This window comes from Carcharhinus amblyrhynchos, chromosome 30 (genome assembly GCF_965287045.1).
Source record: "Carcharhinus amblyrhynchos chromosome 30, sCarAmb.v2.hapA, whole genome shotgun sequence".
NCBI classification, from domain to species: domain Eukaryota; kingdom Metazoa; phylum Chordata; class Chondrichthyes; order Carcharhiniformes; family Carcharhinidae; genus Carcharhinus; species Carcharhinus amblyrhynchos.
The window spans coordinates 21,770,089-21,798,010 of record NC_137353.1 but is presented as its reverse complement, the minus strand read 5'-3'; the positions used below and the strand labels follow the sequence as shown (position 1 = coordinate 21,798,010).

The 27,922-nt window shown below is 46.2% G+C and overlaps 1 protein-coding gene across 1 annotated transcript in view; it reads right to left on the bottom strand.

The window, feature by feature from the left end:
* Positions 1–27,697, bottom strand: part of fam131c (family with sequence similarity 131 member C) — a 32,872-nt gene extending 5,175 nt beyond the window's left edge. Inside the window, exons 1-6 of the mRNA XM_080215136.1 lie at positions 27,581–27,697; positions 19,035–19,150; positions 15,012–15,050; positions 12,310–12,403; positions 6,275–6,457; positions 3,549–3,659 (exon numbers count right to left, since the gene is read on the bottom strand). Coding sequence (XP_080071262.1) covers positions 3,549–3,659; positions 6,275–6,457; positions 12,310–12,403; positions 15,012–15,050; positions 19,035–19,150; positions 27,581–27,602 — 565 coding nt within the window. The 5' untranslated portion in view covers positions 27,603–27,697. The remainder of the gene's footprint in view (positions 1–3,548; positions 3,660–6,274; positions 6,458–12,309; positions 12,404–15,011; positions 15,051–19,034; positions 19,151–27,580) is intronic.
* Between the last annotated feature and the right edge of the window lie 225 nt (positions 27,698–27,922).

Here is a 27,922-nt window from a genome sequence, read left to right as displayed (position 1 = left end):
AGGTTAAAAATGTGACACCACGATTTTAAATCATTGCTTGAATTCACATAAGTTTAGACATTTTCTCCATCCAATGGATTTGGAGCTGTTAACTTTATGGAGAAATTAAGGATGCCTTAAGATCAGATAAAAGGACCCCGCTGCCTGAAACAGAGCTGTGATGATTTGAGTGGCACCATCTTTGGTCCTGGCTGTTGCTATTCTGTCTCTGGCAATAATATTATGGAGTAACACACCTGAACTGGGATTGGCAGCAAATGTTGTCTTCATAAAAACACCAGATGTGGTATTACAGGAGGAGCAAACAAATTCTTTGGACAAGTATTTCTCAAATCATAGATGATCTTGAGATCATAGAATCCTACAGTGCAGAAGGAGGCCATTCGGCCCATCAAGTCTGCACCAATCACAGTCCCACTCAGGCCCTATCCTTGTAACTCCATGCATTTACCCTAGTGAATCCCCCTGACACTAAGAGGCATTTTATCATGGCCAATCCACCTAGCCCACACATTTTTGGACTGTGGGGGGGAAACCGGAGTACCCGGAGGAAACCCACGAAGACACGGGGAGAATGTGCAAACTTCACACAGACAGTGATCCGAGGCTGGAACTGAACACGGGTCCGTGGCGCTGTGAGGCAGCAGTGCTAACCACTGTGCTGCCGTGTCAGTGTCATTTTCCACCTTAGTTTGACCAGCACATAATTTGAAATAACTAACTGTTTATTGCTAATCCCCCGGCCCCACAAGAAAAACTACAATCCTGCAAAATAAAGAGGCGACCTTTTAGAGCCAAGATGAGGAGGAATTCTTCAGCCAGAGGGTGGGGAATCTGTGGAATCCATTGCCACAGGAGGCTGTGGAAGCCAGGTCATTCAGTGCATTTAAGACAGGGATAGAGAGGTTCTTGATTGGTAAGGGGATCAAAGGTTACAGGGAGAAAGTGGGAGAAACATATGAAAAACTTATTAGCCATGATTGATGGGCTGGATGGTCTAATGCTGCTCCGATATCTTATGGTCTATGGTCTAGGTTCTGTGAGATGGTAGAATAAGAGTGCAGTGTATGAAATATGTTAACAGGAAATGAAGACCATCCTACCAGCCAGGTAATCCATCGTTCTGCTTAGCTCTTCACACTACATGAATTATAACACCATGTAGGAACATAACACACAGCCGGGAGGAGAAGTTACATTGTTCCTCACAGTAGGGAGGCTAAAAGTAGTCAGATTATGGACTCCCACTGGGTTGAATGCCTTCTGATGGTGAGTCACAAGGCTTGTTTACACACTCTGATTGTAGGGGCTGGGTATCTCTCAGTGATGTGTTGGTAAATTTATTGAATTATTTCCAGCAGGTATTGATTATGATGCTGCATTTAGTGTGAGAAGGGAATGCTGAACTCAGGTTAAATGGTTCACGTGCCGTTTCATGCCTTGGGATGTTAAATATAAAAGCACGGAAGTCAGGTGAACTGGTGCAAAATATTAGACCACGCTTGGCATATTGTACATGCTTCTGGATATCCCGGGATAGAAAGGATGTCCAAGCCATGGAAAGGATGCAGCTCCATTCCGGCACTCAAAGAATGTGGTTATGTCTCAAAGTCTCAAAACACTACCATTTTCATCCAAAAAAAGATGCCCAGAGATGATATGATTGAATTTTTAAAGCTTATAAGAGCTTTTAAAAAGGATAGTGGCAATTGACTGGTGTTGACTGATCAGAACACGGAGGTTAGCACTGCTGCCGCGCAACGCCAGGGACCAGGGTTTAATTCCAGCCTCGCGTCACTGTCTGTGCAGAGCTTGCATGTTCTCCCCGTGTCTGCGTGGGTTTCCTCTGGGCGCTCCAGTTTCCACCCACACTCCAAAGATGTGCAGGTTAGGTGGATTGGCCATGCTCAATTATCTCTTAGTGTCAGGGGATTAGCAGGGTAAATACATGAGGGTGATGGGAATATGGTTTGGGTAGCATTGTTGTCAGCACAGGCTCAATGGGCTGAATGGCCTCCTACTGCACTGTAGGGATTCCATGGGAACAATAAAGAGGAAAGTTAGGAACTCTCACCAGAAGTGACCATTGGGACAGACACAATAATATTTCACAGGTGATTAGATAAGCGTTCAAAAAGGAAAAATATTCAAGGATACTGGAATTAATCAAGAGAAATGGATGGGAGAAATTGCCACTTAAAGAGCAACAGGGTGGACCTGATGAGTCTAATGGTCTCATTCTGTGCTGTAAATCCTAACTAACCCATCACATTATTATAGTCAGTGGCTGTGTCAGTAAATGGGGAATTTGCTTGTTGCTCGAATACACTCCATGTTAGAAGGTTACACTGAGTGGAAGCCTCATGGTGATGGGGCGGAGGGGAGGGTTGGAATTCATTTAAAGATGATGCTGGCCAGGAATGATCAGGGAAGCTGGAGATGATCGGGGAGAGGGGTGGGGGAGGAAGAGGTCAATGATTGGTGGGGGGAGAGGTAGAGAAGTATGGAGGGATGGGGATAGGTGGGTCCTGAGACCTCTCTGGTGGGCTGAGGGCTGGGAAGACTTACCCAGATTATGACTGGATTTAAAGATGGCGTCCCGATCTCTGAGCTGCCGGGTTTTGTGTTGAGACTCCGCCCCTCTGAATGACATCATGAAACACGCCCCCTTGATTTTATTTGGCGTAAGATCTGGAGGGAAAACCTATTTCTCTGGAGAGAAGCGCGCGTGCCGAAATTCTCTGGCCATCCACGTCACCCACTGCAACCAGAGAGGATGGAGAATTTGGAGCTCCGCCAAATCTCTGTTCGTTGTAGCGAGACTGGAGAATCCCACCGGTCGGTTTTCTCACCGGAAATAACATTCTCCCATTTTTATAGAATCCCTATAGTGCAGAAGGAGGCCATTCGGCCCATCAAGCCTGTACCAACAACAATCCCACCCAGACCCTATCCTCATAACCCCATATATTTAACCTGCTAATCCCCCGATACACTAAGGGGTATTTACCATGGCCAATCAACCTAAGCCACACAAGATGTGCAGATTAGGTGAATTGGCCGTGCCAAAATTCCCCCTCAGTGTACCCGAACAGGCACCAGAGTGTGGTGACCAGGGGATTTTTACAGTAACTTCATTGCAGTATGAATGTAAGCATTCTTGTGACTAAGAAATAAATGTTACTTTATCTTTGGACTGTGGGAGGAAACCCAGTCAGACACAGGGAGAATGTGCAAACTCCACGCAGACAGTCACCCAAGGCTTGAATCAAACCTGGGTCCCTGGTGCTGTGAGGCAGCAGTGCTAACCACTGTGCCAACGTGCAGCCCTATTTCATGGCAAGGAATCGTGTGCTATGTGTTTCTTTAGAGAATGACCAACAACTGGAAAGAGTGACGAGGAAAGGTGACTGAGATCATATCAGAAACAGAAAGATTTTGCAATGCAATGGCATTTGATAGGAAGAGATGAAAGGCCTTTCCATTCGAATGAACATTATAATAAGATTTATGCTCCACACAACAGACCAATAACAAATTTGACTTACTGAGGTAGTCCATTGTGTTGCTCAGGCTACTGCTCCCCATAACCTCCTCTGTGTCTAGAGAGGACCAGGCGCTTAGTGTAGCTTCAGTAATGGCAAACTGTTCAGCAACACCTATTCAAAAGAAAAAAATAGATGGAATTAGCCAGTTAAAGCTAAAGAGTATCAACATTAAAGCTAAGCATTGACAGGAACGAAAACTATTTTAACTAGACCAAGAGGGATAGCACTGAGCAAAGAAACCCCAGTATCATGCAACAGAAATTAATCGCCATCTCAGTTAGATTCCATTAATAAAACAGCCCAAATTAAAGTCCAATCAAACTGAAGGAAGCACAGTGTAAAACTAAATCAGGCTCTTGATGTTGTAGTCAAAAATATAATTAATTTTCCACCAGTTTTGGAAGGCAGGAACTTGTGGTGCTTCAGAGTTGAAACTTGCAACATTTCTTATTTGCAAAATATAAGTCTGCGCCTGAATGATCGCACTGTTAAACCCCTATGTCTCTCTCTAGTTCAAAAGCCCTCCCATAGCCTCTCTCTTCAGACAGCCCTTCTGCCCAGTTAGCACAGTGGCACAGTGGTTAGCACGGCTGCTTCACAGCTCCACCGATCTTGGTTCAAATCCCCATCAGGGAACACAGATCTTTATTCAGTCTACTCGCTCCACACTCCAAACATTGACTGCTCACTCAGGGCAGTTCCCAACCGGCTCACCCACATACCTGGTCACACGACATATTCCCTTATGCTCCGACATACAGAACATTTGTCTTTCAGGTGTCTTAAAGGGGGAAAGAGAGGTAGAGAGGTGCAGGAAAGGAATTTCAGAGCTTGGGGCTCAGGCGACGGAAGGCACGGCCATCAGAGTGATTAAAATTAGGATGCACAAGAGGCCAGAATTAGATGAGCACAGTTATATCTCGGAGGGCTGTGGGGTTGGAGGAGATTGCAGAGATAGGGAGGGGCTTGGTCATGGAGGGACTTGAGAAGAAAAGGATGAGATGTTCAAATTCTAGACATTGCCTGAGAAAAGCTAATTTGAGTAAAGGGGTGATAGGGGAATGGGGCTTGCTGTGAGTTAAGACACAGATAGCAGAGTGTTGAATAGTCTGAAGGTTACAGAGGGCTGAGAAACCTGCTGAGAGTGCGTTGGAATAATTGAATGCAGAGCTAATGATGACGTCAATTGTTAATGTTGTAAGTGAGAGCTACTGGGGAAAGGTTAGAGCAGTATTCTTAACTAGATGTAAGAACAGGTCTTTGCCAGTTTGGGGATAAGGGGAAAGGTTGTGTGTTCTTAACCACAGATGTGCTGACACAGAGGTAAAGTCGGGCAATATTACAGAGGTGGGAGTAGACAGTGTTAGTGATGGCCCAAGTGTGAGGTCGTAATCTCATCTTGGATTCCAATGTGACACCAAGTTTGGGAACAGACTGGCTTAATCTCAGACTGCTGCCAGGGAGAGGGACGGAGTCAGGACCAAGGAACAGAGTATGGAGGGGGGACCAAGAATAATGCCTTCAGTGGCCTGAACATTGTAGATGGCCGGGTTTCCCTTCTGGCCATCTGAATTAACCTCCTTTCCCGCAGCCTTTTCACATCCGAATGGGTGTCAATTGGCTGCAGGTGGGAACTCTACCCCTCACTCAGGAGGACGTCCCGCCTTAGAGAGCTGCAGAATAATCAGATTGGCCGGCAGTTCTCTCTAATCCCTAAAGTGTTAGGAACTGCAGTGGTCAGGAGGGGAAGTGTGTGGAAAATTCTGCCAGCAGGTTTCCCAACATTTATATTCTGTTTTAATGCACCTGTCGAATGCAGGGAACATATACACCTGGAGTATTAGAACAAGAGTATCTCCCCTTATGGAAGTACGAGTAGTTAGTATTGTTGCTAGGTTTCACTAGGGGGAGCCAATGGATTGGGAAGCCCATTTGGGTTGGGCTTTCGGACTTCTGTTTTCAACACAGATTTTTCACATTATAGAGCTGAGTGTGAGCTGGAAAGACCTGGCTTTGGTCACTTCCATATGGTATAGAGAGAGCCTCGAGGTCAATGCCGTAACAGAGCATAGTTCTGTTCACTAGTTTACATATAGTAAACTTTAGATCAATAGATCAAAGGTTGGAACTACACAGCAGTTCATACGTACATCTTAGGTTTACAAGGGAGGCAGTGGCCTAATGGCTCAACTATTAAACCAGAAACTCAGCGAATGATCTGGGCACCCAGCTTTCAATCCCGCCACAGCAAATGGTGGAATTTGAATTCAATAAAAGAAATCTGGAATTAAGAATCTACTGATGACCATGAAACCATTGTCGGAAAATCCCATCTGGTTCACTGATGTCTTTTAGGGAAGGAAATCTGCCGTCCTTACCTGATCTGGCCTATATGTGACTCCGGACCCACAGCAATGTGGTTGATTCTCAACTGCCACTCTGAACAAGAGCAAATAGGGATGGGCAATAAATGCTGGCCAGCCAGCGACACCCATGTCCCGTGAATGAATTAAAAAAATTAGTTTTTTGATGGTCAGATTCTTTAACCCTGTCCTGCTACAATGTGACACAGTGGATCGAATTGGGGCAGAGGAAAGATGGGAATCATTGACTATCTCCTCCATGTTGATTGAGTGGACATTTGACTTAGGGCCAGTCCTGTAACTGACTGCTTTACTTCCACCTTGAGCGGGACACAATGTCCAACCCACCATGACACATCTTACCGGCTGCAAAGCGAGCCTCTTTCAGTTCGTCAGTGAGACTGGAGTAATGGACTTCGTCCATCGGACAAGTGTTAGATCCTCTCCCATGTGCGCCCCAACCCTTCCATTCAATCAGATGAGCGACTCGCCCGCGGGCCATGGCTGTGGGCTTTGTTATGTGATCTTTCACAGTCTGAACCAGACCTGCAACAGAAAATCATTATCACACTTCACTACAATGGTGAAACAAATCCACACATTTCATTCTATACTGCAGAAAGTAACTATCTGAAATTTTAAATGGTGAGCATTATAAATGAAGGACTCTTGTTACAGTCCTGAAAACCTCAACCCCTTAGCTCCATCTTCTCCATTTACACACCAGTTCCTTTCATTTGTCTGTTTGCTGTCTCGATATTTAATATAACTAATTGGAAATCATTTTACTTAACCCTTTCCTTTTTATTTGCATTTTTCAGGTAAAAGCAAGGTTGGCCATCGACAGGTTAATTTTATAAAAGCAAAGAGAGTGATATGGACATGAAACATTAACTCTATTTCTCTCTCCATGGATGCTGCCAGACCTGCTGGGTTTTTCCAGTGTTTTCTGTTTTCGTTAACAGGTTAACTTTCTTGCAAGACATGGAAGAGGGCAGGAAGCATTGGGGCATGTCCTAATCAGAGTTAAACTTAGAGAAAGACTTGCCGTTAAATAGCACTAAATCATGTTGCGGTTTGACCCAATAGCTGTGTTCAGACAATGCTGTACTTCATAGAAGAATCATCATTGAATTCCTACAGTGCAGAAGGAGACCATTCAGCCCATCAAGTCTGTACCAGTTCTCTGACAGAGCATCTTACCAGGCCCTATCCCCATAACTCGACATATTTACCCCACTAATCCCCTTAATCTACACATCCTGGGACAATAAGGGGCAATTTTACCATGGCCAATCCAACTAGCCTACACTGACAGCAATCCCACACTGGCCCTACCCCGATAACCCCAAGTATTTACCCTGCTGATCACCCTGACACTAAGGGGCAGTTAAGCATGGCCAATCAGCCTAACCTGCACATCTTTGGACTGTGGGAGGAAACCGGAGCACCTGGAGGAAACCCACACAGACATGGGGAGAATGTGTTAACTTCATATAAACAGTGACCCAAGACTGGGATCGAACCTGGGTCCCTGGTGCAGTGAGGCAGCAGTGCTAACCATTGTGCCACCGCACCACTTGTTTAGTGTTGCACTGAAGTGCTGGCCTAGATTATGCCCATTAAGTCAGGAATGGGATTTGAATCCACAACCTACTGCGACTGGAAAGCATAGATAGGAAATGGTGTGCTGCATTGTGTGTGTTATGCATTATAAGAACATAAGAACATAAGAAATAGGAGCAGGAGTAGGCCATCTAGCCCTTCGAGCCTGCCCCGCCATTCAATAAGATCATGGCTGATCTGTCGTGTCTCAGTTCCACATTCCCGCCCTCTCCCCATAACCCTTAATCCCCTCTCTTATCAAAAACCCATCAACCCGCGTCTTAAAAATATTTAGCGAGGCAGCCTCCACCACTTCAACGGGCAGAGAATTCCAGAGATTCACCACCCTTTGAGTGAAGAAATTCTTCCTCAACTCCGTTCTAAACCGCCCCCCCTTTATCTTGAGGCTGTGCCCCCTAGTCCTACTATCCTTTCTGAGCAGGAAGAGCCTCTCCACCTCTATCCTATCCATCCCATTCATCATCTTATATGTCTCAATGAGATCTCCCCTCATTCTTCTAAACTCTAACGAGTACAAGCCTAGTTTATTCAGCCTCTCCTCATAGCTCAACCCCCTCAACTCCGGTATCAGCCTAGTAAACCTCCTCTGCACTCCCTCCAAGGCCAAAATATCCTTGCGTAAGTACGGCGCCCAAAACTGCACACAGTACTCCAGCTGCGGCCTCACCAATGCCCTATACAGCTGCAGCAAGACCTCCCTACTTTTATATTCAATCCCCCTCGCTATGAAGGCCAGCATCCCATTCGCCTTCCTGACCACCTGCTGCACCTGCAGGCTGGGTTTTTGCGACTCATGCACAAGGACCCCCAGGTCCCTCTGCGCCGTCGGGCACAGCTCTTTATCATGGGGCAAAGTCAGAAAATCACCCTCGGAGTGCCATAATCGGGTTTACACTGTGTTATTTTGCACCCAGGCAGAAACTACGCCAAAGACAAATAGGCCAGAACTTTACCAATGGGCTCGCCACGGAATCAGCGCTGGCGAGGGTCCAACAACGGAAATTTCCATTGACCTCAGGCAGGAATTTCCAGCCTCGTCCGAGCGAGACTGTAAAATCCCACTGGTAGTTTAGATCACATCTGGCATGTGATACTTGCAAGATGAATCTAATTTCTCTCAGCTGGGTGAACATTATCAATGCTTTGCTCTACTTTACTTTGCAGGTTGATGACTCGTTTCCCCGGGGCTGTTTCGAGTGTGAATTTCGGCTCCATTATCATGTAGGCACTGGGTGAGCAGACTGAAGGTAGAGATGCCGGCGTTGGACTGGGGTAAACACAGTAATAATTCTCACAACACCAGGTTAAAGTCCAAAATAAATCTGTTGGACTTTAACCTGATGTTGTGAGACTTCTTACTGAGCAGACTGAATGCAGAGAGGTTTAGACACAGGCAGAAATTAAACTTTCAGAGAGAGTCACATTCTTTTGTAGATCTGCATTCTGAACTCAGCTCGGATTTAGGAGAAGTTTGATTTGGGCTAAATTCAGATCTCTCCTTATCGGATAATCAAGGAATCGGACTCCAGGAGTAATGTATACAATGCCAAGAGATTGAGTGGACTATGCCTTTAGAATTCAGCAAACTGAAAGGCGATCCCATTGAAACTTATAACATTCTTGTGGAGCTTAACCGGGTGCAAGTTGAACAGAAGCTTCCCCTGCCCTGGCTGAGGAGTCTAAAATTAGGATCAGAATTTTACCTATAAAGTAGGGCCCACCCAGATGTTATTGTGCCCTCACATGATATTTTGGTCAATGGCCGTGAGCACAAGTCACATGAGAAGACATCAGGCCCTGCTCTACTGTATCTGTAGAGACAGCACAGAAGCAGGCCATTCAGCCCACTGTGCTTGTGCTGGCTCTTTGAAAAAGCTACTCAGTTACTTCCACCCTCTTGCTTATTTGTGACGATACTGTGTCTTTAAGAAATATATTTCAGTCGTTCTTCTGTGCTGAATGTGTCCCTTCCATTTTATCCATTCTGTTTGGATCCAGCAGCACTGTATTGTTACTGTAACAACAATATTGATCTTAATTGTTGCAGCGTTTGTTTTGAACTGAGTTCTGTTGCGTTGTGTTTTCCTCTGGGATATTGCAGAGTGGGACTTAATTAGGTTGATTGATAGGTATGATCATACGTTTGGACGGCATGGAGGCACAGTGCTTAGCTTTTCTGCCTCACAGTGCCAGGGACCTGGGTTCAATTCCCGGTTTGGGTCACCATCACTGCAGAGTCTACACATTCTCCCTGTGTCTGCATGGGTTTCTTCCAGGTGCTCTGGTTTCCTCCCACTGTCCAAAGATGTGTGGGTTTGGTGGATTGGCCATGCTAAATTGCCGCTTAGTGTCAGGGGGACTAGCTAGGGTAAATACATGGGATTGTGGGCATGGGGCCTCGGTGGGATAGTGGTCAGTGCATACTCAATGGGCCACATTGCCTCCTTCTCCACTGTAGAATTCAATGATTCTATGGCTGGGTACAGCTAGGCTTACACAGAAAAACCAAGCTTGGTCTGCTTTCAGGATTTTGAGAGAGGTTGCTTTCTCTGTATCTCTTTCTCTGTTTGAAGTAGAGACTGGAATCTGCCCAGAAATAAACCTTTATCTCTGAGATTCTACTGTTTGGGTGTGGAGCTTTCTCTGGAAATAGCTGCATGAGAATTAGGAGACAAATGTCTGTCTGGTACATTCTCCGGAAGTGTCAAAATCTAGTATCTATGTAAACACCTTTGCTTTTGTGCTAACTGGTCCTAAAGAAGAGATTCAATTCTGTGGGGAATACTGCTAAATTGGAACAATAGAGATAGCTAGCTGTTCAGAATTATACATTGCCATGTTTAAGTAATTTAATTGGTAACAATGATGCTAATTCTTTTTGTTATATTCTAATTGTGTTTTTAAATTAAGTTTGTTTTGATAAAAGCTTCCTAGTGGATCACTTGAATCATACCTGGTTTGAAACATCTCACGTTCACCCTAATGCCAAAATTAAATCTAAAAGTTAGGGTCTAGGCTAACTTCATAACATACTTTCGAGTTTCTGATCTGGTCCTTAACACATTCCACACAGCCCTGCTAAATAATTCCTTTTCAAATATTTATCCAATTCCCTTTTGAAAGTTACAATGGATTCTGCTTCCAGAAGACATAGGAGTGGAATGAGGCCATTCTGCCCATCGAGCCTGCTCCACCATTCGATCACAGCTGATAAGTTTCTCAACCCCATTCTCCCGCCTTTTCACCATAACCCCTGATCCCCTTACCAATCAGGAACCTATCTAGCTCTGTCTTAAATATGTTTAATGACCCGGCCTCCACAGCCTCCTGTGGCAATGAATTCCACACACTCACCACTCTCTGGCTGAAGGAATTCCTTCCTATCTCAGCTCTAAAGATTTACTCTGAGTCTGTGCCCTCGGATCCGAGTTGCTCTTACTTTTGGAAGGGCTGCTACCTCTGATTTAACTGTGGCTGGCTTATCCAGACCTCGGGAAACCCGATCAATATAACGGAGAAAGATTTAGGCAGAGTAAGTAGCTTTACAGCACTGCATGTGGGCCAAGAGGAACAGGGGTTTTCCCTGCACCCCACCTCCAAACCTTACCTCCTTGTCAAAAGATCTCCAGGGTCATCAAACCATGCTCCTTCCTGGTCCTTTCCCTTCCGACTTGAAGTCAATTAGACTGACTTCTGCATTTCCCTCAGGAGCCCTGATCCCACTCAGGCAGAACTCCTCTATCAACACTGGGGCCAATGTGTGGGTGCATAATACATTCACCCATTCATAGTCAGGTATATGTAAAAGCAGGGCTGAAAGGATGCCTGTTGGTCCCTGAACTCAGAGGCAGTGAAGTTGCTGAAGATCATTACCTGTATTAGACCATCAATCAAAGCGGGCTAACTGGCCAAAGGTGAAAGGCGGGTACAGTTTTTGGGCAATCTCTATTCATGCCATGGCTAACCCCATACCTTCCTGAGGTGGCCACTTCGTTACACCAATTCTGATCCTACGGACGGGATTTCCCCGAAACCGGAAAATCACATCCTTTACATGATCCGTCCTCCACCTCCACCCGCTACAATTCCTGTTATGGGCGGGAATGGAAAATTCCCGCCATTGCGGCAGCACGGCGGCTCAGTGGTTAGCACTGCTGCCTCACAGCTCCAGGGACCCGGGTTCGAATCCCGGCTTGGGTCACTGTCTGTGCAGAGTCTGCACGTTCTCCCCGTGTCTGCGTGGGTTTCCTCCCACAGTCCAAAGATGTGGTGGTTAGGTTGATTGGCCACGCGAAATTGCCCCTTAGTATCCCAGGATGCGTAAATTAGAAGGATTAGTGGGATAAATATGTGGGGTAGGGCCTAGGTGGGATTGTTGTCGGTGCAGGCTCAATGGCCTCCTTCTGCACTGTAGGGTTTCTATGTTCTATTGTGTATGTGGCTCAGTTGGTTAACATGCCTGTCTAGTAAACTGGTGATCCTGGGTTCAAGTCTCAGTAGAGCCCTACTCCAGTGTTGATGCAGCCTTGATGGGCTGAATGGCCTCTCTCTGCACTGTAGAGACTCTATGATCTGCCCTAGAACCTCAACAACTGAGACACCTAACCCAGCACGGTTTTGATAGCTCTGGGGCCCCTTGGGTTTTGGAAAAGGCCGTGCATGGAATAAACATCTTGCGGACGGAGTGACTTTCCACATGCTAACGGCTCAGTGGAAGAAGTTTCAGATCAGTTTTGCCCTGGAGAATTTACAAATGATGCCCAACAACCTACCAACCAGCGATGACCTGGCAAGTGCGGTGATGTCGTAGCCGTTCAGAGTTTGCTTAGAGCCGGAGAAAATGACGTTTGTGCTCCCGAAACAATTCTAAATCCCAAAGAAAGGAAGAATTACTAAAGAAATCGCAGAATGTTCAATCAGATTTTGGTTAAATAACCATGTAACTTTGAACAGATTACTGATGTATCACATCCCTTGCAACATCATATCATCACCTGCCTAGAACACAAGAAAACCAGGTTTTATGATCTTTTACATCTCTGTGACATATCATAGAACCATAGCGTGCAGAAGAGGCCATTCGGCCCATTGAGTCTGCACTGACACATTAGAAACACCTGAATTTCCATCTAATTCCATCTACCAGCCCATAGCCCTGAACGTTATGATGTGCCCCAAGTGCTCATCCAGGTATTTTCAAAGGATGTGAGGCCTCCACCACCCTCCCAGGCAGCATATTCCAGACCGTCATCACCCTCTGAGTAAAGAGGTTTTTCCTCACATCCCCCCTAAACCTCCTCCCTCTCACTTTGAACCAAAATCCCCTTGTGACTGACCCTTCAACTGGGGGGAAACAACTGCTCCTTATCCACTCTGTCCATGTCTCTCGCCATGTCTCTTCAATCAGGTCACTCCCTCAGTCTTCTCTGCTCCAACGAAAACGACCCAAGCCTATCCAATCTCTCTTCATAGCTTAAATATTCCATCCCGAGGCAGCATCCTACTGAATCTCCTCTGCAGCCTCGCCAGTGCAATCATATCCTTCCTATAGTGTGGCAACCAGAACTACACACAGTATTCCAACCGTGTCCTCACCAAAGTTCTATACAATTCTAATATGAACTTCCCTGTTTTTGCAATCTATAGCCTGATTGATAAAGACAAATGTCCTATATGCCTTTCTCACTACTCGACTAACATGTCCTTCCGCCTTCAGAGACCTGTGGACAAACACACTAAGGTCCCTTTGCAATGTGGAGGCTTCCAGGATGTCAGGGGGCTGGAAGAGCTCAGATTGTGTTTTCTTTTGCCAAGTTCTCCTGTTGTCCTTTTTTTGTTGGCTGGACTCATTGTCCCGGGGAGTTGACATCTTTCTTTTGCTTCATTCATTCTTCAAGCCTGAGACTAAACAGCTTGAGTGGGCAGACAGAAGACAACGTCACTCCCTCAAATATCCATTTGAGCAGAACTGAAAATCCTGCTCAATTTTTCAGCCCCTGCTTTGCTCTGAGTTTGTTACGTCAATTGGAACACACCTCCTTAACTCCGATCAGCTCTCCCATCCTCGCTGCCAGCTCAATCTCTCTGCTATTGTGGTTCCAGTGCCAACTATACAATTGTATTGTAAGGGGAATGGAATACAAAAACTTTACTGCAGCTGTTCAGGGTATTGGTGAGACCACATCTAGAATATTGTGTGCAGCTTTCACCTCCTTATCTGAAAAAGGATATCATTGCTTTAGAAGCAATTCAGAGAATCATAGAATCCTGCAGTGCAGAAGGAGGCCATTCAGCCTATCCAGTCTGCACCCACCACAATCCCACCCAGGCCCTATCCCTGGATTATTGGGCCGGGGATGGGTGGGGACAGTGCGGACAGGAGAGAGGAATTGAGACCATAACCAGATTATTGAATGGCAGAGCAGGCTCATTATATAATCTCCTCCTGTTCTTAAATCCTACATTTCTATAAATATTGGCCAGGACAAAGGTGAAGTCTTCTCTGTTTTGAATAGTTAATGGGATCTTTTAAATCCACTTCAGAGCAGGTAGGGTCTTGGTTTAATGCTTGATCTGAAAGACACCAATAGTGCAGCACTCCCTCCATACTGCACTGGAGTGCCATCCTAGATTTTATGGAGTGGGGCTTGAATCTTTTGACTTAAAGGCAAAGATGTTGCCACACAGGCAAGGGTGCTGACACTGAGGCAAGAGTGTTGATTCAGAGGCAAGGGTGCTAAGAGGCAAGGGTGCTGACACAGGCAAGGGTGCTGACTCAGAGGCAATGGTGATGACTCTGAGGCAAGGGTGCTGACACAGAGGCAAGGGTGTTGATTCAGAGGCAAAGGTGTTGACAGAGGCAAGGGTGCTGACTCAGAGGCAAAGGTGTTGACTCATGGCAAGGGTGTTGATTCAGAACCAAGGGTGTTGACTCAGAGGCAAGGGTGCTGAGTCAGAGGCAAGGATGTTGACTCAGAGGCAAGTTTGTTGACTCAGAGGCAAGGGTGTTGACTCAGAAGCAAGGGTGTTGACTTGGAGGCAAGGGTGCTGACACAGAGGCAAGGGTGTTGACTTGGAGGCAAGGGTGCTGACACAGAGGCAAGGGTGTTGACTCAGAGGCAAGGGTGCTGACTCAAAGGCAAGGGTGTTGACTCAGAGGCAAGGATGCTACCCACTGAGCCATGGCTGGTACCTGGCAAAGCTCAAGCTTGGCACTTAACAATTACTCATTCATTCATTTCGTTTTTTTCTCTTGTCTACATTGGTAGCGCTTAATGTCACCTACATTCCTGGAATAAGAAACATCACAAACTGGAATTGAACCCAGGAACTGCCTACACCATCTGACTCTGCACTCCTTTGAGCAATGCATTTAAGGTCTGGAGAGTTCCAGTCAGTTTGGTTTTTTTCTCTAAATGTGGTCCTGTATTTAACAACGTTTGGAACAATATCGTGCGATGAAAGAGATGCCAACCTGTATGATGGGGTCCCAGCAGAAATCCATCCTGTCTTGCTGAAACAATCAATCGAAAGAAAGTATTAGTTCAACAGCTTAATAAGGTTCTCCCTTTTGCAACCCTCTCCCCTCTGCCCTGTACCTTTACCATTTTTAATGTGTGAATGTTCTGGATGGGGGTGGGTGGGAATGGAGGGGGCGGGGTGATGCTTTCCTAGTCAGTATCTGCACATTCCCAATTCATTGGATAATAATTCGGATGAAAAGCTGTTCCCAGAAGTGCTGAGGCTAACGTGGAGCAAGACTTTCCTCATGGGCCTCTTGACCCCAATGTTGGGTCAAACTAGGGTTCCAAGAACAAAGAACAGTCAAGCACAGGAATATGCCCTTCGGCCCATCAAACCTGCACCCATCATATTGTCCTACCTAGACCAACCGCCTGTATCCCTCTATACCCCGCCTGTTCACGTGCCTATCCAGACAAGTCTTAAATGTGGTTAATGTATCTGCCCCAACCACCTCACTTGGCAATGCATTCCAGGCCCCCACCACCCTCTGTGTAAAAAACCTCCCCCACACATCTCCACCGAACATCCCTCCCCCTACCTTGAACTTGTGCCCCCCTTGTAATTGTCATTTCTGCCCTGGGGGAAAAAACTTCCAACGGTTCACCTTATTTATGCCCCTTATAATTTTATACACTTGTTTCCAGGGAGAACAATCCCACTTTATTCAATCTCTCCTCGTAGCCAACCTCTGACAATAAGCCTTGAAATGATTCATTTAGCTGCTTGCCACATGGGTGTGTAACCCTGAGCTTCCTTACCCAATTCTGGGAAAATGGTCCACGGGAGAAAAAAATTGGGATGCAGGCTGGTAAGAGGAATTACCCAAAGTGTCCGCCTCCATGTTCACCCCCCACTTTGGGGAGGGGATTAAAAATCTTCCCCCAGATAAGACTGATAAATATTATTCACTCGAGATTAAATCTCATCTTCCTATTGTGCAACACGGAATCCTCTGTTTTGTAAAAGCGAAGGCGGACGCATTGGCCTAATGGTATCATCACTAGACGATTAATCCAGACACTCGGCTCATATTCTGGGGGACCCGGCTTCGAATCCTGCCATGGCAGATAGTGGAATTTGAATTCAATATAAAAAAAATCTGGAATTAAGAATCTTCTGATGATCATGAAACTATTGTCGGAAAAACCCACCTGGTTACTTTAGGGAAGGAAATCTATCAAACTTACTTGGGCTGGCCAACTCCAGGGCCACAGCAATGTGATAGGCTCTCAACTGCCCTGCAAGGATAACTAGGGATGGGCAATGCATACTGGCCAGCCAGCAACCCCCATGTCCCACAGAGAAAAAAAAGTGGCTGGAGTAGAGAAATCGGAGGACTGGTTTTGAACTGCAATGTTGTCAGGATAATGGATATTGATAATCAGGTGGGTCCAAAAAATTCCTTGGAGTTTCTCCTGCTTCGCTATTGCTATTTTAATGGAAGTGTGGCAAAGCCTGTTTTGTTCACCTAAGAGTTTCTGTCACATTTCAGCCAAGAGCAATGAGCTGAGAGAGAATGTAATCCAAAGACTGCAGAATACAACAAGTAGCCAAGACTGCAGGAGATAACAAAGATAGTGTGCAGCTTGGCACTAGGGAGATTATTGAATGAAGACAAGGATTTTGGATGCAATGAATTGGGAAGCCAGGTGAAAAAGGATAAGGTGATTGATAGATGATGAGAAGTTCGAGGGGAGGCAACGTAGCACAGTGCTGTCTCACAGCATCAGGGGCCCAGGTTCAATTCCAGCCTCAGGTGACTGTCTGTGTGGAGTTTGCACATTCCCCCTGTGTCTGCCTGAATTTCCTCCGGAGTCCCAGTTTCCTCCCACAGTTCAAAGATGTGTGTGTTCGGTTGATTGGCCATGCTAAATTGTCCCTTAGTGTCAGGGGGATTAGCAGGATAAATATGTGGGGTTACGGGGATTGGGCCTGGGTGAGATTGTTGATGGTGCAGGCTCGATGGGCCAAATGGCCTCCTTCTGCACTGTAGGGATTCTATGAACTATGAAGTTGTTTCCCCCTGTGGAAGAGGCTAAGACCAGAGGACACAATCTCAGACCAAGGGATCACTATTTAAGACAGAGATGAGGAGTAATTTCTTCTTTAAGGGTAGTGAATCTATGGAATTCTTTACTGTGGAGGGCTGTCGAGGCTGGGTTGGTAAGGATATTCAAGGCAGAGTTAGACAGATTCAGTGAGGGAATCCAGCGGTCTGGGGATATCAAGATGGAGCAGAATCAATGGGCCGAATGGCCAACTTCCGCATCTATGTCTTCTGGTCCTTAAAGGGTGTAACTTGGGTTATTAAACCATAGAACTCTACGTGCAGAAAGAGGCCCTTCGGCCCATCGAGTCTGCACCGACCACAATCCCACCCAGGCCCTACCCCCATATCCCTACACATTATACCCACTAATCCCCTCTAACCCACACATCTCAGGACACTAAGGGGTAATCTTTTAGCATGGCCAATCAACCTAACCCGCACATCTTTGGACTGTGGGAGGAAACCGGAGCACCCGGAGGAAACCCACGCAGACACAAGGAGAATGTGCAAACTCCACACAGACAGTGACCCAGGCCGGGAATCGAACCCAGGTCCCTGGAGGTGTGAAGCGGCAGTGCTAACCACTGTGCTACCGTGCCACCCCTTATTGGTGTGGGAGATGATTGTAAACTCAAGTCTAGTAGTAGCAGTGGCATTTATAGCCAAAAGCTTCAGTGGCAATGGAAGTGAAGTAAGGATGTTAATGTGCTGTGATCTGGATGTGGACGTTGGCTGTATTAGTGGTGGACTAAACACAGTGTTTGAAGATCGGATTCAAGTCCAGTTTCTTTTAGGTCAAACCACAGATTCAAGTCCAGTAAGACAACCAAGTTGAGTTTCAACGGGTATACAGGAAAGGGGACAGATTGGGGCCAACAGATAGAGATTCTTGCTGGGCCCAAACAAGTGGGAGAACGGCAATAGTTTTGTTGAATTCAGCTTGAGATTGAACAAGCAGAATAGCAACAGCCCCGCGGTGATGAGGGAGAGGTGAAGCTGGCTCTGCTCCACATACAGAAGAAATCTGACTCCATTCTTACAGATAACAATGCAATGCAGTGAAACCACCATCAGAGAGGTGCAGGATCCAATTGGACATTGAAGATTGGAACCAGATGGCAGGGAGGGATATCGTAGGGATGGATCTGAGGAAAGGAGGGAAGGGATAATTGGATACATGATTGAGTTGAAAGCTGTCGAGAGGTTGAAGAAGACCAAAATGCATTATAATCACAAACATTCAGATCGTGACTTTGACCAGGGAAGTTTCAGTGTTGTAGGCTAGATAGAAGACTGAGTGTCGGATTTCATGATGTGAGATGCCGCTGGGATAAACACAGTAAGAAGTCTCACAACACCAGGTTAGAGTCCAACAGGTTTATTTGCTAGCAAAGTGGTGTTTGCTACCAAATAAACCTGTTGGACTTTAACCTGGTGTTGTGAGGCTTCTTACTGTGTTGGATTTCAAGCAGACAGCTAAACAGCAACGTTAGGGGTTGGCCATTTTGTAAATCATAAATCATAGAATCCCTACAGTGCCAAAGGAGGCCATTCAGCCCATCAAGCCTGCACCTGACAACAATCCTGCCATATCCTCACATATATACCCTGTTAATCCCCTGACATTAAGTGCAATTTACCATCGTCAATCCACCTAACCTGCAGGTCTTTGGGGCATGGGAGGAAACACAGAGCACTTGGAGGAAACCCACACAGACACGGTGAGAAAGTGCAGACTCCACACAGACAGTTACCCAAGGCCGGAACTGAACCCAGGTCCCTTTCACTGTGAGGCAGCAGTGCTAACCACTGTGCCACCGTGTCGCCCATAACTGGTTCAACAGACAGGGTGAAAGGTGAATGGTGTGTTTTTTTGTTGCTGATTTTCGTGTATCAGGATGTGGTGGGGTGGGGGGACATTACCTTACAGACGTCATGGCCTTCAGTGTTTGGTGGAGGTTCTCTCTTCTCCTGTGGAACAGGAACCTGAGGGACATCACTGGCTTTTGAGGGATTTTCACAAGTGTTTGTGAGAATTTCTGAAGAGATTAAATATTGATAGAAGTATAAGCAATGCATGCACCAGAGATAAATAATGAATTGTACTACAAAAGAGTTATCATCGGAAATATAACAGTTCTCTAGCATCTAATTACTCCCTGTTCCAAACCCATCCCCAACTTTATATTAATCCAGAAGTCTTGCTCTGCCATTTCCTCTCTTGGTTTTCCTAAGCTCTAATCTACACCACGCTACACGGGATGGGATTCCTTGGCTGTGCTCAGCTGAATACCGGAGATTTGCGCCCAACTTCAATGAACCTTTACATGATCATTTCTCAGAATCCTCACAGAAGGAGGCCATTCAGCCCATTGAGTCTGCATTGACCACAATCACACCCAGGTCCTATCCCCTTAACCCCACATATTTACCCTTGCCAGTCCCCCTGACACTAAGGGGCAATTTACCACAGCCAATGCACCTAGCCCGCACATCTTTGGACGGTGGGAGGAAACCGGAGCACCCGGAGGAAGCTCACACCAAGAATGTGCAAACTCCACACAGTGGCCCGAACCGGGAATCGAACCGGGTCCCTGGTGCTGTGAGACAGCAGTGCTAACCCACCGTGCCACCGTGCCGCCAGTGGCAGGCGGGATGGGAGAATTCCAGCCTCACTGTGTAAAGATTTATTATGTCATCTCCTCCTCCAACTTGCTCTTCCCCAGGATTTCGAAACCGAGGAACACATTCCAAATTCCCATCCTTTCCGACGCTGCAGGCTTTTAAAACCAGAGTGTGGAGTCACCCATTGACCACTTCCTGATTAATGAGCCCGCTCCCACACTTTTCCACACTCGGAGCAGTACGTCAGGACAAACTGTAACCTTCACATTAGAATCTCAAATGAAGAAAGTATTGTTCACAGTTGTCCTGGTTCAGGAGATAGAAACATAGAAAATCGGAGCAGGAGACCATTCGGCCCTTCAAGCCTACCCTGCTATTCATTATGATCATGGCACATGGAGTGCTGAGTGTTGCAGATGTAAAATTGTATATCTAGCACCATATTGCTATGTGCAATCAGTCACACGTCATGTGTGACTTCATCTCTGACCCATAGCTGCGGTGTCATAGCCTATGAATGGGTGTGTTCCTGAAAGAGTCATGTGCAGACTCATTCAGACTTGTCTGGGCTTGTCCCAGCAGTCAGGATTTTGGGCCTATGGAGTTCAAAGCCTTTGTCCTCACTCTGTAATGTGTATAGTTATCCTGTTAATAAACCTTTGTTCGCTCACTGATTTGATTTGATTTATTATTGTTACATGCATTAGTATACAGTGAAAAGTATTGTTTCTTGCATGCTATACAGACAAAGCATACCATTCATAGAGAAGGAAACGAGAGAGTGCATAATGTAGTGTTACAGTCATAGCTAGGGTTTGAATCTTACCTCATTACATGACAATAACTTTTCTTCTTTCATTGTTCCATTGGGACAGTGAGGCGTGGTGGCACAGTGGTTAGCACTGCTGCCTCGCAGTACCAGGGACCCGGGTTCAATTCCCAGCTTGGGTCACTGTCTGTGTGGAGTTTGTACATTCTCCTCGTGTCTGCGTGGGTTTCCTCCTATTGCTCTGGTTTCCTCCCACAGTCCAAAGATGTGCAGGTTAGGTGGATTGGCCATGCTGAATTGCCCCTTATTGTCAAGGGGACTAACTAGGGTAAATGCCTGGGGTTATGGGAATAGGGCCTGGGTGGAATTGTGGTCGGTGCAGACTCGATGGGCCGAATGGCTTCCTTCTGCACAGTAGGGATTCTCTGATCAGAAAAAAATGTATTGGGTAGGATATGGTGGATGAAGGATGCAGACTTTTCTTTATTTTGTAATATTAATTAATTATTTTACATGCTATCCTCACTTTCCTGTGCTTACCACCGGTTAGACAGATTTTTGATTGACAAGGGGGTAGAGGGTGATGGAAATCAGGCAGAAAAGTGGAGTTAAGGCCACAGTCAGATGAGCTATGATCTTACTAAATGAGGAGCAGCGTTGATGGGCCGACTGGCCTCCTCTTACTCCCATTTCTTACGATTGTATTATGATCCACATGGGGCATCTTGTAATTTCACCATCTGGCAACTCTTCATGTGTTGGCAGAGATTCAGGCTTGGGTTGACATGTGGCAAGCAATGACTATCTCCAATAAGAGAAAATCCAACCATCTCCCCTTGACATTTAATTACTATCAGTGGGGAGGCACTGGCATAGTCGTATCTTCACTGAACTGGTAATCCAGAGATCCAGGGTAATACTCTGGACACCTGGGTTCAAATCCCACCATGGCAGATGGTGAAATGTGACTTCAATAAATATTCTGGAATTAAGAGTCTAATGATAACCATGGAAATTGTCATTAACAAATCTTCCATCCTTCCTCACTCTGGATCTATTGCAAAGTGGTTGACTCTTGAATGTTCTTTGAAATGTCTTAGCAAGCCACTCAGACCCAGCCAGTCATGCTCATGCAAGAATTTTACTAAAGAATCTCCCAATATCAGCATCCTGGGGGTGACCATTTACCAGGAACTGAACTGGATTTGACATATTAACACGTTGTATACAAGAGCAGGTGAGAAATTCAGAATCCTGCGGCAAGTCTCACCTCTACTCAATGCCTCCGCTTTCTCAGAAGACTAAGGAAATTTGGCATGTCCACTACAACTCTCACCAACCTCCACAGATGCACCATAGAAAGCGTTCTTTCCGGATGTATCACAGTTTGGTATGGCTCCTGCTCTGCCCAAGACCGCAAGAAACTACAAAAGGTCATGAATGTAGCCCAGTCCATCAAGCAAACCAATCTCCCATCTACACTTCCTGCTGCCTTGGAAAAGCAGCCAGCACAATTAAGGACTCCACACACCCTAGACATTCTCTCTTCCACTTTCTTCCGTCGGAAGAAGATATAAATGTCTGAGGTCATGCACCAACTGACTCAAGAGCAGTTTCTTCCCTGCTGCCATCAGATTTTTGAATGGACCTGTCTTGCACTAAATTAATCTTTCTCTAAACCCTAGCTATGACTGTAACACTACATTTTGCACTCTCTCTTTTCCTGCTCTATGAATGGTACGCTTTGTAAGCATGCATGAAACAAGTCTTTTCACTGCATACTAATACAATAATAAATCAAATCAAATCACCTCCCGATTCCCCCAAGCCTGTCCATGATGGAATGCTCTCCATATGCCTGGATAAGTGCAGTTTCAGCAACGCTCCAAGGAGATCGACATCATCCTGGAAAGAGCTTGAATGTTTGATTGGCATCCCATTCACCACCTTTAATACTCATTCCTTCCACCACATTAGCAACAGCTCACCAAGACTCCTTCAAAATCTATAACATCAGTGACTGACGCCCTTCACTGAGGTAGGAGAGCACTTTAATTTTCCAACAGATGTGGAGCCTCAGATCCAAAGAACAATGGAATTTGAGTCAACATCTGACTCTCCATAAATACAAGGTCTGATTGGTCACACACATATTGGCAGGATTTAGCCCGGCATTGGTTGATGGCGGATATTTCTGCTCCCGTCGTTTTCTCTGGGGTTTTCCCTTGTATGCACCCCTACTGCCAGGAAACCCACGATGGGATTTCGCCGTTGGCAGAATCGGAAGATCCCACCAGCAGAAATGGTCAGAAAATTCTGTCATTGTCATCAAAGCATCAGAAGCGAACAGATATATGCAAAGGATGTCTTTACATGCAGTCAGTGTACAGCTTGTATGTGACTACCACAGTGGCACAGTGGTTTGCACTGCTGCCTCACAGCACCAGGGACGCAGGTTCAATTCCCAGCTTGGGTCACTGTCTGTACACTCTCCTTGTTTCTGTGCGGGTTTCTTCCGAGTGCTCTGGTTTCTTCCCACAGTCCAAAAGACATGCTGGTTAGGTGCACTGGCCGTGCTAAATTCTCCCTCAGTGTATCTAAACAGGTCCAGAGTGTGGTGACTAGGGGATTTTCACACTAACTTCATTATAGGGTTTATGTAAGCCTGCTTGTGACACTGATAAATAAATTACACATTTTTTAACCTTAAAACTTTAAAGAAAACCTCCACCTCTGTGTGTGATTCCCTGAAAGCTGCCATGACTCATTTACCCTGAGGGAGTCAAACCTGCCACACATTTTCCAGTCTGTACCTCAGCTCTGTGGATGACTATTGGGTAACAGAGGTCAGACTCATTGAGGAGGTGACTGCTTACTCCATTGCACCAAGCAGAGAGGGTACCAGGGCAGAGTCAGAGCAGCAGTAACCCCCCCTCCACCCCCCCCGCTCTCCCCACCCCCCCACACACATAAAACAGAACGGGGGCAATGCAGAAACTGCAAAGAAGCTTAGGGAATGATGGAGGACAAGTGGATAAAGGAGCGCAGGGGGACCATTTTGGAGATAGTGACCATAAACAGATTTAACATCGTTACGTAAAAGATAGAAAAGAAGTATGATTTCTAAATTGTGGGCGACGTGATGGCACACTTGTTAGCGCTGCTGTCTCACAGTGTCAGGGTTCTGGGTTCGATTCCAGCCTCAGCTCACTGTCTGAGTGCAGTTTGCACATTCTCCTCGTGTCTGCGTGGGTTTCCTCCAGGCGCTCCAGTTTCCTCCCACAGTCCAAAGATAGGCGGGTTGGGTTGATTGGCCGTGCTAAATTGCCCCGTGGTGTCAGGTGGATTAGCAAGGTGAATAGGTGGGACTACGGGAATAGGCCGTGGGTGGGATTGTTGTTGGTACAGGCTCGATGGGTCGAATGGCCTCTTTCTGCACTGTAGGGATTCTATGAGAGGCGATTGAACAAAAGTGAACTGGATACAACTGTATGAAGGAAAGTAATTGCCAAGTCAGTGGGAAGTATTCAAAAATGAGATTCTATAGGCACAATGCAAACATGTCTTCACAAAGAATGTGGGCAATGCTGCTTATCCAGCAGTGTACAGTGTAAGATAAAACAGAAAAAGAAAGCACAAAGCAGTCACAAACAACTAGACAGTGTAGAAAGCTTACAGGAGTATGGAGAGTACAGCGGTGAAGTAAAAGAGAAATTAGGAAAGATAAGAGAATATGTAAAAAATAATGGAGAGTAAAATGAAAGAAATTCCTAATGTTTTAGCTCTATATTAAGAGCAAGAGAATAACTAAGGAATAGGTCGGGTTGATCAGAGGTAGACATGGTAACCTGGGGGTTGATTCAGATGACGTTGGCAGGCTTCTCAAAGAGTACCATAGAATCCCTACAGTGCAGAAAGAGGCCATTCGGCCCATCGAGTCTGCACCAAACATATTCCCACCCAAGCCCTATTTCCATAACCCCCATGCATTTACCCTAGCTAGTCCCCCTGACACTAAGGGGCAATTTAGCATGGCCAATCCACCCAACCCGCACAGCTTTGGACTGTGGGAGGAAATCGGAGCACCTGGAGGAAACCCACGCAGACACGGGGAGAATGTGCAAACTCCACACGGTGAGTCAAGCCGGGAATTGAACCTAGGTCCCTGTGAGGTAGCAGTGTTGGCTAACCACTTTGCCACCATGTCATTGCTTTGATTTGAGTTGATTTATTATTATCACATGTATTAGTATACAGTGAAAAGTGTTGTTTCTTGCCCACTATACAGACAAAACACACTGTACATAAGGAAGGAAAGGAGAAGGCGCAGAATGTAGTGTTACAGTGACAGCTAGGGTGTAGAGAAAGATCAAATTAATATGAGATACTTTGTCTCTGACTTCACTCGGGGGAAGGATGATTCAGACATTCTAGTCAAAACGTGGAGTGTGAAATATTAGATGCAATAAGCATAGTGAGAAAGGAAGTACTGGAGGAACTGGTTCCTTGGAGCTGGATTAATCACCAGGGCAGATGGATTGTATCCCAGGCTGTTGAAGGAAGCCAGGAAGGAAATAACGGATGCTCTGAGGATTATTTTCCAATCCCCATAAGATATAGGTGAGGTACCAGAGGATTAGAGGTCTGCAGACGTTGTACCATTATTTAAAAAACGTGCAAGGGACCAGCCCGAAAATTACAGCTCAGTCAATCTGAATTCTGTGGTGGGAGAATTACCAGAATCAATTCTGAGAGGCAGGATACACTGTCACTTAGAAAGGCTAATCAGGGATAAGTCAGCATGGTTTTGTTAGGGGAAGGTCAGGTTTTACTAATTGTATTGAACTTTTTAAAGAAGTAACAAGAAGCATTGCTGAGGGTATTGTAGTGGACACTGTCTATATGGACTTTAGGAAGGAATTTGTCAAAGTCACACAAGGGTGCCCCAGTTTCCTCCCACAATGCAAAAGACGCGCTGGTTAGGTGGACTGGCCATGCTAACTTGCCACTTCATGTACCAAGCTGTGTAGGTTAGTACACGGGAAATGTGTGGAGTTACGGCAATAGAGCAGAGGTGGGCCTGAGTAAGATGCGCTTTCAGAAAGTCAGTGCAGACTTGATGGGCTGAATGGCCTCCTTCTGCTCTGTGGGGTTTCTATGGATTCTAAAGCACATCAGTGAGTCCTGGTTCTCTCTTTATGCTGCACTACTCAATATGTATTGAACCTTCACCCTGAGTAATGCACAAACTACTGTTGGTGGGGGGTCTGTTTAGGTTGTGTGTACTGTTCTTGTGTGTGAGCTCCCATTGCCTGGGGTGCTAACAAGCTTCAAACAGCTGATCCTTCTGATGTCATCTGTTTATATATCCTCCAATATCTAATTATCCCCCCAAGATAGTTCACCATTTTGTGGTAATCCTCATCCTCCTCACTCTCTCCTCCCTTGCCTTCCTATCACACCCTCTGGACCTATCCACTCTCAGTTCATTCAGTTATTATCTTCATCCTATTTACTCATTCCCCAATCCTCTCCTCACTCCTTTACTCCGCCCTCCCTTGCCTTTCCACACTCATTCTTCCTGCTTTTCTCTCTACACTCATCCCTCTCTCTTTCTCTTCTCACTCTCCCTGTTGTAGAATCATAGAATCCCCATGGAGATGGAGGCCATTTGGCCCATCGAGTCTGCACCCACAACAATCCCACCCAGGCCTCATCGCTGTATCCTCATGCATTTACCCCACTGGTCCCCCTGACACTAAGGGGCAATTTAGCACAGCCAATCAGCCTAACCTGCACATCTTTGGGCTGTGGGAAGAAACCAGAGCACCTGGAGGAAACCCACACAGACATGGGGAGAATGTGCAAACTCCACACAGACAGTGACCCGAGGCCGGAATTGACCCTGGGTCCCTGGCATTGTGGGGGAGCAGTGCTAACCACTGTGCCACCCAAACCCTTCGTCATCTCACCTTTCCCCTCATTTCTCAGTTCATAGTGGCCACGGATTAATATTTCTTTAACTCTTTGCAGGGTCTTGTGGTTTTAAAATTTCTCTCTTCCAATTCCTAGTCCTTGCGAGTGGTTTTAGTAATGCAGGGAGCGAGCTCAAGTACCTTTGGGACAACTTGCAAAATTGAATTCAGGCTTTAAAAATCTGGAAATAAATGCCAGCTAAAAGTGACCACAGATTTGCCAGAGTCTTGTAAAAACCCAACTGGTTCACACCTGTGTCCCTTGAGTGAAGAAAGAAACAAACCTGTTGCCCGAGTGACTCCAGTCCCACACAGACCTGAAGGGGCCTAGGCCACTCCATCTGAGAGCTTTAAGTTTATCTATTAGTGTCGCAAGTAGGTTTACATTAACACTGCAATGAAGTTACTGTGAAAATCCCCTAGTCGCCACCCTCCGGCGCCCGTTCGGGTACACTGAGGGAGAATTTAGCATAGCCAATGCACGTCTTTCGAACTGTGGGAGGAAACCCACGCAGATATGGGGAGAACATGCAGAATCCGCACAGAATCAGTGACCCAAGCCAGGAATCGAACCCGGGTCCCTGGCGCTGTGAGGCGGCAGTACTAACCACTGTGCCACCATGCTGCCCGGGGAAATTATTGATGTGCACTAAATTGGCACATCAGCTGGTGACGGAGCCCCCCCAGGTTACAGTCCCCTGGCTTCCTATTTGAAAGATAATGAATTGTATTTGCAGCAGAGTGTCCACAATTACAGGAGATTAGATTACCACAGGTTTAGGAAGCCAGACACACAAAATGTGACCCCTGCGTTTCTAGAATATTCCAACAAACGTGTACTGAATGTACACATTTTGGGCATCCTTGTATTTTTCTCTCTCTCTCTGTGCAAGTCAAACAAAGAGCAGTCAGTCAGGTGCTGTTCCATCCGTACTTGTAACCATAGCAGCAACAAACCAGACTGATTTAGCACAGTGTCTCCAAGACAGTCACCCAACACCACGGCCAGAGGGCGGGGGGGGGGGCGATATTGGACCAGATAACAAGGGGTGCAGTCTGATTTGGGAGCGAGTGGGTTATATGTCAGCGTTTACACTCACCTCTGGAGATGCAGCAACCCATAATGAGCTGTGGAGAGAGGGAGAGAGAGGGAGAAAGCAGGCTGTCCTCTGCTAGCTTTCAAAAAAGCGTACCATGTCTTTTTGTAAAAGAGAGGATTTGACTGTCTTCCTCAGAGTACCTGAACAGACTGCTGGCTGAGGCAGCTGGTCTTGGCGTCTGCGCTATCAGTCGCGGAGCCCCTGGTCCTTGAGCTGAACTGAGACCGGAGAAACACACAGGGATGGGAACACCAATCTGTCACTCTCACTGCATCTAGGCATTAACTCCTTCACCACCAGGCACCAGGTTTGCTCTGACTCTGGCTTGCAATGATAACCGAG